The sequence below is a fragment of the Manihot esculenta genome, chromosome 10 (assembly GCF_001659605.2).
Source record: "Manihot esculenta cultivar AM560-2 chromosome 10, M.esculenta_v8, whole genome shotgun sequence".
Classification (NCBI taxonomy): domain Eukaryota; kingdom Viridiplantae; phylum Streptophyta; class Magnoliopsida; order Malpighiales; family Euphorbiaceae; genus Manihot; species Manihot esculenta.
In genome coordinates, this window is record NC_035170.2 from 32,031,297 (window position 1) to 32,044,811 (window position 13,515).

A 13,515-nucleotide genomic window follows, 5' to 3' on the forward strand; every position below is an offset into this window, starting at 1 on the left:
AAGTGACACCCGTGTTCCTTGAGCAAGTTGCTCAGAAACAGCATGAGGACCCCGAGTTAGTGAAGATTGCCAGGACTGTTCAGTCAGGCAATGATAGTGAGTTCAGATTCGACAGTAAGGGGATCCTCCGCTATGGGAGTCGATTATGTGTACCAGACGACATAGGGCTAAAAGGAGACATTATGAGAGAGGCTCATAATGCAAGATACAGCATTCACCCCGGAGCCACCAAGATGTATCAAGATTTGAAGAAAGTTTATTGGTGGCCAGCAATGAAGAAAGAAGTGGCACAGTTCGTGTCAGCCTGCGAAGTGTGTCAGAGGGTGAAGCTGGAACATCAAAAGCCGGCTGGAATGCTTAACCCGCTACCTATTCCAGAATGGAAATGGGAAAATATAGCTATGGACTTCGTAGTAGGGTTACCGGCGGCGTCCAACAGAGTGGACTCCATATGGGTGATTGTGGACAGACTCACCAAATCTGCTCACTTCATTCCTGTCAGGAGTGGCTATTCTGTGGACAAGTTGGCGCAGGTGTATGTGGACGAGATCGTCAGGCTGCATGGGGTTCCCGTTTCGATAGTGTCAGATAGAGGGCCCCAGTTCACCTCCAGGTTTTGGCGGAGTCTGCAGAATGCCATGGGTACTAGGTTGGATTTCAGTACTGCCTTCCACCCCCAGACTGATGGACAGTCAGAAAGGACCATCCAGACTATCGAGGATATGCTCAGAATGTGTGTGCTGGACTTTGGCGGTTCTTGGAGGCAGCATCTACCTTTGGTGGAGTTTGCCTACAATAACAGCCATCATGCTAGCATCGGGATGGCTCCATATGAAGCTTTGTATGGAAGGAAGTGCAGATCACCTGTTTGCTGGGAGGAAGTTGGAGAGAAGGCCTTGGCAGGGCCTGAGCTAGTAGAGATTACCAGCAGGGTGGTACCCATAATCAGGGAAAGAATCAAGACTGCTGCAAGCAGACAGAAGAGTTATGCAGACATCCGCAGAAGGCTGTTAGAGTTTCAGGAGGGGGATCTGGTATTGCTTAAGGTGTCTCCAATGAAGGGAGTGGTTCGCTTCGGGAAGAAAGGTAAACTAGCCCCACGATACATCGGACCCTTTGAAATCTTGCAAAAGATTGGGAATGTGTCGTACAGGCTAGATTTACCTGCTTCAATGGCAAGAATCCATCCGGTTTTCCATGTTTCGATGTTGAGGAAGTTTGTGTCAGATCCGAGCAAGGTTCTTAATGAGCCTGATGTGGAGGTCCAAGAGGATCTCACCTATGTTGAACAGCCAGTACGGATCATAGACACGCAGATCAGAAAGTTAAGAAACAAGGAAATCCCGATGGTGAAAGTCCTGTGGAACCACCACAACTTGGAAGAGTGCACTTGGGAGACACGGGAGTCTATGCTCCAGCAGTACCCTCAGCTCTTTTAAGGTTAGATCCCTATGTGTTGATGTGCCTTGTATGTATGTTATATGTTTGCCATGTTATGTGTTGTTTGGTGAACATTCAGGGACGAATGTTCTTAAGGGGGGAAGAATGTAATACCCGGCTAGACTCCGGTATCGGAATTCCTACCGTCCGGTGGAATCTCGGATGTCGGAAACCTCTAGAAGGGTAAAACCATGTTTTATGAAATGTTTTTAATGTATTTTATGTTTTTAAGCAAAAAGGAAATTGAGTTTTGAATGAAATAGACCAAGGAGACTTTGCCAGGTTCGGCCGCCGAAAGTTAAGTTCGGCCGCCGAACATGGTGGGGTTTTGGGAGCGCTTTAGGCCCCCGAAAGCCTTGCTTGAAAGACTCAAGGTTCGGCCGCCGAACCTCATGTTCGGCCGCCGAACATGCATGAGATGTGGGGGCACGTTAGGCCGCCGAAAGGTGGCAGAACCAGCCCTATAAGAGACCCCGTGACCGAAACAGGCGAGGTTTTCTCTCCCATTTCGGCCGACGGTAAGCTTTAGCCCTCCTATGGTCATTTTAAGTGTTTTCCCTCAAATCCTTTAGATCTTAACAAGTTACATCTTGTTTTTGAAGAGTTTTAAAGTTTAAGCAAGTTTTGGAGCTTTGAGGTTCAAGAACTCGAATCTCCCCACCTTCGAGCTAGGATCGTTTCTCTCTCGATCTTCAAGAGGTAAGAGCCGATCTCTAGTTCTATATGTGTTTTAAGTAAGTTTTATGCAAGTTTTTGGGGTAGAAATGCATGAGTAGGCTTGATGGGTTTGTATGAAAAATCCATGGTTTTAATGTGTGTTTTTGTGCAATGTGGCTTGCTTGTGTGTTGTAGTTGGGGTTTAAGCTTGTTGGAGACCCCTAGGAGCTTGTATGCTTGAGTATGCTTGTTGTAGAATAGGTTTATGCATGATTGGTTGTGTAGGGGGTTGTTTTGGGCATGATGAACCAAGTTTCTGCCCTTTGGCAGAAACCAGGTTCGGCAGCCGAAGGTACTTTCGGCCGCCGAACCAGCTTGGGAGGCAGCTTTAGGCTGCCGAAGCCTGCCCCCGAAAGTTGGAGTTTCGGCTCTGTCCGAGACTTTCGGCCGCCGAAGGTGCCGCCGAACATGCATGAGTTTCGTCTCTGTCTGGGAGTTTCGGCCGCCAAAGGTGCCGCCGAAACTGCCTGACTTTCGGCTCTGGAGGGACTTTCGGCCGCCGAAGGTGCCGCCGAAAGTGCCCTTCCCAGCCTTTTCTTGCATGTTTTCTAGGAATGTTTTGAGGTGTTTTGAGGAGGTTTTTGGGGGTATGTTTAGAGTTATGTTCTTGTTGTTTGGTGCCTCATTTGAGTCCACCTGTGTAGGTTCGGACCCGAGGACCCGAGACCCCCGGTTGTGAGATAGTCTTTCAGAGTCCGTCGTTAAAGCTTCGGTCGCCAGGTGAGTGGGATTATTTCCCTAAGTTTTAAGTAATGAATAAATGAATAAATGAATGAATCTGATAGCATACTCATGCATCATTAATGCCATGCGATGCTTTAGGATGTTTGCATTAGAAATTCACGAATATGTTGCATTGCATAATTTGATGTTGATGTGGATGGTTATTGGGTGATCCATAGTCCTCTAATGTTATGTTATGATGATATGTTATGGAAGACCAGTGAGGCCCATTCTACGCCCCTGGCATTATGTAAGAGAAAGACCAGCGAGGCCCATTCTACGCCCCTGGCACTTTGGAATGTTATGATATGTATGTTATGTAAGAGAAAGACCAGCGAGGCCCATTCTACGCCCCTGGCACTTGGAGATGTGAGGACTAATGGTGACAATACCATCCTTTATGTGATTAAATGTGATGTGTTGCATTTCATGAAAGCATGTAAAGTAAAAGTTATGTTATTTAAGGTTAATAATAAAATGAATAATAATATACCTAAAAAGTGTGGAATTAAAGCAAATGTAAATAATAAAATGGAGAATAAAATACCTAAAAATGGAGGAATTAATATCATGTTTTTACTTTTTGCTCACTGGGCTTTTTAGCTCACCCCTCTCCCCTAACCCCAGTCTTGCAGGTGCAGAGTAGATAGAGAAGTCAGCAAGAGTAAGAGAAGTCTCTGTAATAGCATAGAAGTGGACATGGTTTGGTTGTAATGTAAAAGTATATTATGTAATGTAATGTAAGTTCTATAGTGTGCTTGACTAGAGTCTGTTGTAATCCCTTAAATACATGAAGTAAATGTTTTATGATGTTTATGTAACCCAAGCCTGATATATGTTATGTACCCCATTGGAGTATTTGTTGAGAACTCCAATGAGGGGTTTATGTTATGATTATGCATGCACAGGCTAGGCTGGGTAAAGAAATGTTTGAATGAAAGAAAAGTTTTAATTTTTATGTATGTTTTGGTTCATGTATGGGATTAAACAGGTTCACAGGATGTATGTTTGGCTTGCTACGGGTTCCGGCGGCCTTAAGCCGACCTGAATCCTAGCGCCGGTAGCGGTCCGGTTTCCGGGTCGTTACATCTTTGTGCCTATACTTGAGTATATGCAGGTTGTTGAAGTATGGTTTGCATGTTTGAGTGGAGATTGGGTACGTTTGCATGAAGCAGAAAAAGTTTCTGCCTTACTGGAGAATCCAGTTTCGGCTGCCGAAAGAAGGTTCGGCCGCCGAACATGCTAAGGAGGTGGTTTCGGCTACCTAAGCTTGCCCAAGCTTGCCCCCGAAAGTTTGGACTTTCGGCTCTGGAGGAGGGTTTCGGCCGTCGAAGGTACCGCCGAAGGTTAGGGACTTTCGTCTCTGGAGAGGACTTTCGACAGCCGAAGTGCCGCCGAAAGTGCTTGAGGTTCGGCTCTGGAAGGGACTTTCGGCCGCCGAAAGTGCCCTGTCCAGCCTTCTTTTGCATGTTTTTCTTGATTCTTTTAGGATGTTTTAGGGGGGTTTTGGGGAGTATTCTAGAGTTGTTCTTGAGTTAGTTTGGTCCCTCATTTGAGTCCATCTGTGTAGGAACGGACTAAAGGAACCAAAGAGGTCAGCAGTGAGCACTGCTTCAGAGTCAGCTCAGAGTCAGCCAGAGGTGAGTGGAACTAAACTTACTGTTTTACATTGAGAAATTAAATGCTTTGAGCATGATCCATGCATCATGATATGTAATAGGTTGAGTGCACTAGAATACACTAATGTGACGCATTGCATTATTCTATGCTTGTACGGATCAGACATAGTTTTCGATTCACTAGCCCTCCGAGTAAAGTCCTGAGGAGCCCTGAGAGGGCCGGGCACAGAGCACCATAGGGTGCGTAGAGAAGTCCTGAGTAGCTCCTTCGCGGGCCGGGCACAGAATAGAGGGAATTTTGAATCTGTCCGTCTGAGATGTGTGATTTACTTGTGATATGATGCATTCCATGTGAGCATGTTTATTAACATGTTTTATTTGTTCTACTCACTGGGCTAGTATAGCTCATCCCTCTCCTTTAACCCCAGTCTTGCAGGATCAGAATTAAGGGAAAGTTCAGCAGAGTACAGGAAGAGTAAAGAATCTTGTAATAGCATAGTGTGGACATGTAATATTGTAAAGAAATGGTTTAGTATTGTATAGTGGAGAGTATTGTGCTTGACCCATAGTGTAAATCCTTTTTGTATACATGGTCTATTTATGTGCTGCGAATATTTTTATCAATATGTGAAAAAACCAGGCTTAACAGAGTATGAGTTGAACCCGTCTAGAGCAAGCTCTAGTAAGGGGTTTTATAGTACAGAGATAGTGCATGCACAGGTTGAGCCTTGGTTCAGAGCATCAGTTTTATATTTTTACAGAAAATGTATGATCATGTATGGGATTTTACAGGTACTCAGACAGTATAGCAGGCTTGCTACGGGTCCCGGCGACCTTAAGTCGACTTGGATCCTAACGCCGGTAGCGGTCCGGATTCCGGGTCATTACAGTAAAGGATAATTACCTTGAAGAGGTAGAGATGAAAATTAGAGCCGCAATTGGGTCTCGGCCATTGGAAGGAAGAGGACAACAGATTGAGCGATCCCAATGAAGCTATAAGGCTGCAGTGGGACAGAACTGCAGAACAATACTGGTGAGGAGCTCGGAGCTCGGACTACAGCAGGTCGGCCAAACACCAAAATTATCAATTTTTCAGGGTTGAGTTTAGTGGGATCGGAGTAAAGTGATGCGCCCACACAATCCATGAAAAAGTGATCGACGTGGCTCTTGATCACTGAAAAGTAAGTACCCAATCCTTTATAAATATTACGACAATGTCATTATAAATGATCTTCTAAAATTAGCTTACCCACAATTCACTCCTACTGTAAGCAATTAATTGCTATCAATCATTACAACTGGACCAACGCCAAAATCGAGAGCTTTTGCATTGCTTTCACCGTATTTATCGTTCTGCAGTCATTATTGATTACAGAATTATAAAGTGTAAATAATACTTAAACCTTTTACAATATTTTACGTGTTCCAGCATAATATTTTATTGAAACATAAAATTAAGTGTCTTGTGCGACATATTATTTATTGATGAAAATTATTGAATTAACAATGAGCCTTCCCGAAGACCCTTAGACATAGAGACCTCAGAGGTACAAGGCCGATGGATCTCAAAGATCTCCCGGAGAAAAAACGACAGGCGGGATCCACAAGATCTCCCCGGAGCAAAAAGGGCCAGGATCCCGTAAGATCTCCTGGAGCCAAAAACGGCCGGTGAGGATCTTAAAGACTTCCCGGAGCACGAAGACCGGGATCCCCTAGAACTCCCTGGAAAATAAAATAAAAACAGCCGGTGAGGATCTTAAAGACCTCTCGGAGCACGAAGACCGGGATCCCCTAGAACTCCCGGGAAAACAAAGAAGACCGAGATCCCCTAGAACTCCCTGGAAAAAAAAATAAAAACAGCCGGTGAGGATCTTAAAGACCTCCCGGAGCACGAAGACCGGGATCCCCTAGAACTCCCGGGAAAACAAAGAAGACCGAGATCCCCTAGAACTCCCGGAAAAAAAAAATAAAAACGGCCAGTGAGGATCTTAAAGACCTCCCGAAGCACGAAGACCGGGATCCCCTATAACTCCCGGGTAAACAAAGAAGACCGAAATCCCCTAGAACTCCCGGAAAAACAAAATAAAAACGGCCGGTGAGGATCTTAAAGACCTCCCGGAGCACGAAGACCGGGATTCCCTAGAGCTCTCGGAAAAACAAAGAAGACCGAGATCCCCTAGAACTCTCGGAAAAATAAAACAAAAACGGCCGGTGAGGATCTTAAAGACCTCCCGGAGTACGAAGACCGGGATTTCCTAGAGCTCCCGGGAAAACAAAGAAGACCGGGATCCCCTAGAACTCCCGGGAAAAAAAAACAAAAACGGCCGGTGAGGATCTTAAAGACCTCCCGGAGCACGAAGACCGGGATCCCCTAGAACTCCCGGGTAAACAAAGAAAACCGAAATCCCCTAGAACTCCCGGGAAAACAAAACAAAAACGGCCGGTGAGGATCTTAAAGACCTCCCGGAGCACGAAGACCGGGATCCCCTAGAACTCCCGGGTAAACAAAGAAGACCGGGATCCCCTAGAACTCCTGGGAAAACAAAACAAAAATGGCCGGTGAGGGTCTTAAGGGCCTCCCGGAGCAAAAATTCCCAATATCCTGTGCAGGGACAACTCATAAAAATACAGCTCCGATCTCACGCGAAAGATGAGTCCTAAACTACCAATGAAAAACCAGACTCCGACCTCCCGAAGGAGCTCGGGGCACAATAGCCAAGAGCGCCAAAGCACCATGCCTCAAAAAATGAGCTCGGTACTGAAAAACCCAATAGGAAGACCGAATTAAAGGCAAAGTGAATCCTAAGCAAAATGCGTACCAAAATACAGAGAAACAGGGACAATCACAAGAGGCACCAACCTCGAGAATTGACCGCTGGCACTAAACTAGCTCAACTAGCCTAGATAGAGGTCTACACAGCAAAGAGCCCGCAAAACGCTCGAGGGCAAAAAAAAAAAAAAAAACCTAACCAGCCAATACATACACGAGAGCCCAACGCTCAGATAAAGAATCAAGGAGACAGGAGCAACATAAAAAGCCAAATAAACCATTCTGAACAACCAAATGGGGCAGTAGAAAGCCCTGACTCATCAGGATACAAAAGAATCGAACCACAGTACAGTCAAATCCAAAACAGATAGTCCGACCCCTTCAATCTAGGGTCAACCTCCCCGGAAGCCTGGAGGGGCCTCATATCTGGACTGGCAAGGCTATAAGCCTATAAAAGAAAAGTTAAAACCGAACAAACGAACAGTCAGACTGAAACATAGCCCGAATAAGGCTCGACAAGAAAGCAAGAAATTAAGTCTGACTTCACAAAAGAGCTCGGGGCACCAAAGTGAAGAAGGTGAAATTCCGAACTCTAGAGCTTGCGATACGGGCAGCGTCACAGGCTATAGGCGTAAAAGCCCAAGAGCAAAGAACCGAGCTCCCAGCTCGGACGAACTTGCGACATGAAAATGCTCAAGTAGAATAAAGCTGAGTATAGAAGACATACCAGAAAGCCAAGCTCCCTACATGAAAAGGCCTGCAAATGTAGAAAAACACAAAAGGACAAACGAAAGCGAGAGACCCTGCTCACAGCTCGGATTAACTCACAGTAAACAAACACTTAGCAAAGATGACCCTGGGAGAGGAAAAGGACAAAAGACCGAGCTCCCTATCCTAGTTGATCACACAACTCAGACTACCCTAATCGCCAAAAGGTTACATCCAGAGGGATAAGATGTCTGAGCTCGTAACGAGAACAAGATTTAAAATTGTCTAAAACGGGGCAGTCATGCAAATAAGACATTCCTCTAGGTATTATATATCCGAGCTCGTAGCACTGATGAGGTCATGAGCCTAAAACAGAAATGCCCTCATAAGAATAAGAAAAACTTGCAAGTCAGAAGCCTCACCTGACTCCGAGCTATTAGCCTAGGTCGGTTCGACTAGTAAATCCCCAGTAAAGCCAGCCTGGTCCATCAAGTAAGTAAAATTGGCAAGCCAGAAGACAGTCTGAGTAGGAAATAATGATGATGCACAGGCCGAGGTGAAATATCATTCATCATCAAGAACACGTCTCTAGATCGCCATACATTTTAACACCAAAGTAAAAAGATAAAAAAAATAAGGCAAGTAAAGGACGTTTTGACAAGCGCCATTCTCGAGCGGCACAGTCATTAATGGAGCCTAAGTATTTATCCCCTCACCAGTCATGGAATAACTGCTGAGGAGGTAAAGGGGCAATTGATAACCACCAGATTTTTCCTAGCCCAGGAATAAGGTCAAATCTAAAAGAAGGCCACAGGTCCAAAGCCCATCAGATTGTACGCTCGAAAGACGGCCCGACTTCATGAGCCTGGGCCAAACGACCCAGGACAATCCGGGTCAGATACGAGCACAAGCCCAATAGGGGAGTAGGCCCAATCACTCACCAACCTTGTTCGCATGTGTGTCCGGGTGAATTAAATGACAGTGATGCATGGAGCAGGTGTCTGACACATCTGTAGGTACGGAGCTGAATGACAAGGACAGGAAGCACTATATACTGGGGGGTCTTCTCTTTCAAGGGGGTATCTTCTTCTTTCTCTCCTCCTGTCTGGACTCCATTTTTATTTTCTCTCTGCAACTCTTGCCTGGATATACTACTCTTATTCGTGAAACCTGACTTGAACGTCGGAGGGTCTCCGCCAGGGCATCCCCGGTGGACTCCTGACCATTTTTCCTTATTTTACAGGTCCTTTCATCAGATAGAACATGGAGAGATCCATTTGACAGACCCGTCAGGGAGCCCAAAAAGGAATCAAATCTATATAATAGAGGACGAGGGAGAACCAGATCTAACAAATATGGAGTCTAGGGAGATTTAGAGTTATCAAAGTGTATTTAAAAAATCAAATATCACAAATTTATATTTTTATGTTAAATTAAATCTATTTGATATAATATTTAGTTTTAATAAAAAAATATTTAAATTTATATTATATATATTATAATAAAACATATTTTATTATATACATTATATAATAAATGAAATTATATTATAATAATAATATATTTTAATTTATTAACTTAAATTTTTTTAAATATATATATATAAAAATAAAAAACCTGCCACGCGGCATGCTGTTATGGTTTTTATAAAATAAAAAATTTATCAAACAAGCCTTTCGCTCTTGTGATGCACACCTATTAGACAGTTAATCGCTCACTATCACATTGGCACTGAAAACCCCTAATTCACAAATAAATTCTCCACACCCATCTCTCCCAATTATTTTTGTTTTCAACACTCATTCCCTGAAAAGCCCAACATTTTCATCTGTCCCAACAACCACTGCTAAGACGAGGCCCGTTTGCACTTGAATCAAGGCAACTGTACAGAAATCCAAATGCTTAATTAGAGCAATCTCTTCCAGCCAACTGCGAGATCAACTTGCCCTACACTATTCACCCAACGTGGATTGCTCCAATTACATATACTTCCACATTACATATATTTTTTTCCGGCTTTTGTTTCGACATTCACAACAAATTCCTTCATACTTCCTTGTTAACCAACCATGATTCTTTTTATTGTTAGCATTTTTGCAGGACTAGTTAAAATCAAAGTGGTCTCTCGATTCCCTTGTCTGTATCACTTGGTATGTTTTAGGGAATGCAAAGAGGGGACGATTCTACTTGATTTGTATGTTTACATTGGGAAGCTTATCCTATGATGTAATAAACTGGAATGTCGACCGGAATGAGTCTTGCTAAGCTTTGGAATGAGTATTTTGTGAAAAGCCGAATACAGGTCAACAAAGTATGACTTGCATGGATAGGATCATGGTACAAGTTCAATGAAGGTAGTTAAGAAGTTCACAGATGACACAAGCATTAATGGTTTTAATACTTGCCACAAATTTTACAAGTCACGAGCCTAAACTATGAAGAGTAATAAATGTTGTACAATATAGAAGAGTAGAAGATATACATAAGCGCAATCTTGGCTTCACGTGAATTGAGACAAGAATTGACATCTTTATTGATTAATTCTATCTTATTCTCCCTGTAAGATCACGGGCAGTTGGGATTTCTGCCAGGACCACCATAGAAAAAGTAGTTGCCCCAATCACCATCGTTGTCATTTCCAACATTATAGCAGTTGGATTGTTCAGTAAAAGTGTTAAGGTCTTTGGGAGGCCTGAGATTATTGGATCCATCAACAATTTGGATATTCTTGAAGTAACCAGCTTTTCCAAATCCTTCTTCAGGGAAATGGCCGCTTCCCATTTGTGTAGTGGAGTGCTGCCCATCGAATTCTGAGTTTACAATCTCACCACCCCACTCAATCATTGTAGCACTGTCAGCTAGGTAGGAGAATAGCGAAGCTGGCCAATATCCTAGCACATAGCTATTCCCAAATTGTATCCACCAGTTACCTTCTTTTGGGTCCTACAACATTATTGCCCCAATCGCCAGTTAAAATATACATAGTCAACCGATAAAACACATGTAGATACAGGAGCCTGTGAGGCCTTGGTGTAGCAGTAAAATTAGTCAATAAAACTAAGAGATTTTAACTAAAAATATTTTTTTAAAAAATAGTTTTTTTCATATTTTCTCAAAAATATTTTTCTCATAAAAAAATAAATATTTTTTTTTGAAATAACTTTCAATTTGAAAAGCGCAAGCCCATTTTTTAAATTTTAATTCTATTAATACTATATAGAACTAAAATTAAGGAGGGGATTGGAATCAACCTAACTTCTTTTCTGTCGCAATTCATGTACGATGTTTTTATCTTTTTATTTTTCTCATATTGTAATAAAGAATGTGAAAGGGTCGATTGTCTGCCTTTACCTTCCAAATGAGTAGGCTGATATCATATTGGGAGCCATCGTAGCCGGAAACAGGATAGATGCTTGCACCTATTGCTATTTGATTATTGATTTGAATAAAGCCTGAACAAAGGAGATTGTAGCAACCCGTGGCTTGATATGCATCGCTCTGTGTCATAAGCAATTGAATTAGACCAGACTTTGACATAACTTGAATGACAATAATAAAAAAAAAGAACCACAAACATGAGAAGAGAAGAGAGGACGAGAAAACCTGAATATTAGCACTTACCGTCCAATAAGTGAAGAGTCTAGTTCTGTTATCTCCATATAAATCTGGACTGACCTATTTTTTTTTTATACAAGGTTTACAATTGAGCAATAATGGTATAATGATCGAAGAACTGATGAAATAAATAATTTTTATGGAACAGCTTCTGGGGATAAAAATGGTAATGATGATAAGACCTGCCAGCCAGCTTCAATGCTATTAAGATCTTCACCAAATGAACCTCCTAAGATCCAGATTTGAGATAAGCTGAACTCATTAGGCTGTTGTATTTTGGGCTCCCACACATTTATTGTTGCCTTGGCTCCATAATACTTGTCTCCTTCCACATAAACTATTGCATGCTAAAAGATTCCAAAGAAGGTAAAAATTATACTTCCGTAAGCTATCAGAAAAGGCTAAAAAAGACTTACTTTCTTTTCCCAACAACATTTTCCTAATATGTATATACATTACATTTTTTAAGTAATTGAGAGTTTGCTTATTTTATCTAGGTAAGAAAATTCCTTAACGGATTTAGCAGTAGCACCTGATGGCCACTTTGGCTAATGAGGTCAGGTTCTGCGTTTTTGGGTTGAGGGGCAGCGAGGGGCCTCTTCTTGCCAAATCTTTCGAGAGAGTTTGCTCTTAATATATCATTTTTTTTCGTTCTTCTGATGGGAATTGTTTCTTCTGGGCATCTTCCATTCAAGTGCCATAACTGGGTAGTGAGCTTTGATTCTTCCTCAGAATTTGAAGGAACCTTGCTCCCACTGAGAAGCCCTTCTGGGTAGAAGTTCGGTCTCATCTATAACAGCAAAAACCTCCTCCTATCAACCAATACCAGAAACAAACTACCGTGTAGATGTAATGAGAAAAACCGAAATCATGGAAAGGAGAGGTAAGTGACCTGAATTTTATGGTTTTTGATCAAAGGATGATCAAAAGCAGGTTGGTGGGTGATATGAACACAGTCGATTATGTCCCCATCTGGACTCTGTTTAATTAGGCATAAAAAATAAGATATATGACCAAGTCAAATTTTAGTGTTTCTGATGAAGAATCAAATTCCACAATACAAGTGCCTGGAATACTAACAAAAGGCCCAAGAGTCGTTAAAAGAACTCGACTAATCTCTAACCACTCAAAAGTCAGTTGGGTTGAGCTCGGTGCGCTGACTTGAAAACCGAAAAGAGGAAAAGAGAAAACAAGAGAAAGAAGGGGAAATAGAAAGGAAGGACCTTGATGGATTTAACTGGAGGCTTGTTTAAGTTCTTCAAGTGGTTCTTAACCTCCAGCTTCTGCTGAGACAAGCTGCTTCTATTCCCAGCGTGTGTCCATGGTGTGATTAAAAACACCACCAAGAAAGAGGCCACCATGTGTACGTGCCCTGCCATAGCCTACCGAAGAAAATTGCTGGCGCTTCTCAGATATGCGTAAAGCAGCCAGCACTATTGGGGAGAAGCACGATTATTCTTCAAATTCAACCATTGGCAACTTGTGGAGTTGAGTAGTGGATGACCTTTTAACACACTTGCCTGCTTATCCTACGCACCCACCACTAGCCACTCTCTTTCACCGTATGAAATACAGACAAATGGCTTTTCGCAGGAATCCAACAAAAATACAGCCAAGCCTCCCCCTCTCGCTCCTTCCTTTGTCTGTCCTGTTGCCTATAGCTATAGGAGTGGTGGGGCAGGGTAAATTGAGACTATTATTATTTATTACCATAAAAATAATAAGAATAACATTTGCTAATTGATAAAGGTTCTTCTAGAGCTAGAGAAAGAACGTTTTCTATCAGTCAGTTGCCAATTCTCGTGGACAAAGCCAAGCTTCGCCGTTCCCGTTTGGCCTCCCTTGCTCTTTAGGCAGGGGAAGGCGTGTGTTTTTTTTTTTTTTAATTTACTTTTTTTTTTATGGTGTAGATGCTTTTACAAC

The 13,515-nt window shown here is 42.7% G+C and overlaps 1 protein-coding gene across 2 annotated transcripts; it reads right to left on the reverse strand.

Moving 5' to 3' along the window:
• Window positions 1-10,274: 10,274 nt before the first annotated feature.
• LOC110624880 lies at window positions 10,275-13,165 on the reverse strand. 2 transcript variants are annotated; one of them, XM_021770301.2, is made up of 7 exons: window positions 12,816-13,165; window positions 12,485-12,571; window positions 12,125-12,382; window positions 11,775-11,939; window positions 11,599-11,652; window positions 11,329-11,475; window positions 10,275-10,920 (listed from the first exon to the last, which is right to left on the reverse strand). In XM_021770301.2, exons 1-7 carry the CDS (start codon window positions 12,969-12,971, stop codon window positions 10,543-10,545), a joined length of 1,245 nt encoding a protein of 414 aa, XP_021625993.1. In that variant the 5' UTR covers window positions 12,972-13,165; the 3' UTR covers window positions 10,275-10,542. The 2 variants fall into 2 exon arrangements, with proteins under 2 accessions (XP_021625993.1, XP_021625994.1); XM_021770302.2 differs by lacking the exon at window positions 11,599-11,652.
• Window positions 13,166-13,515: the final 350 nt, after the last annotated feature.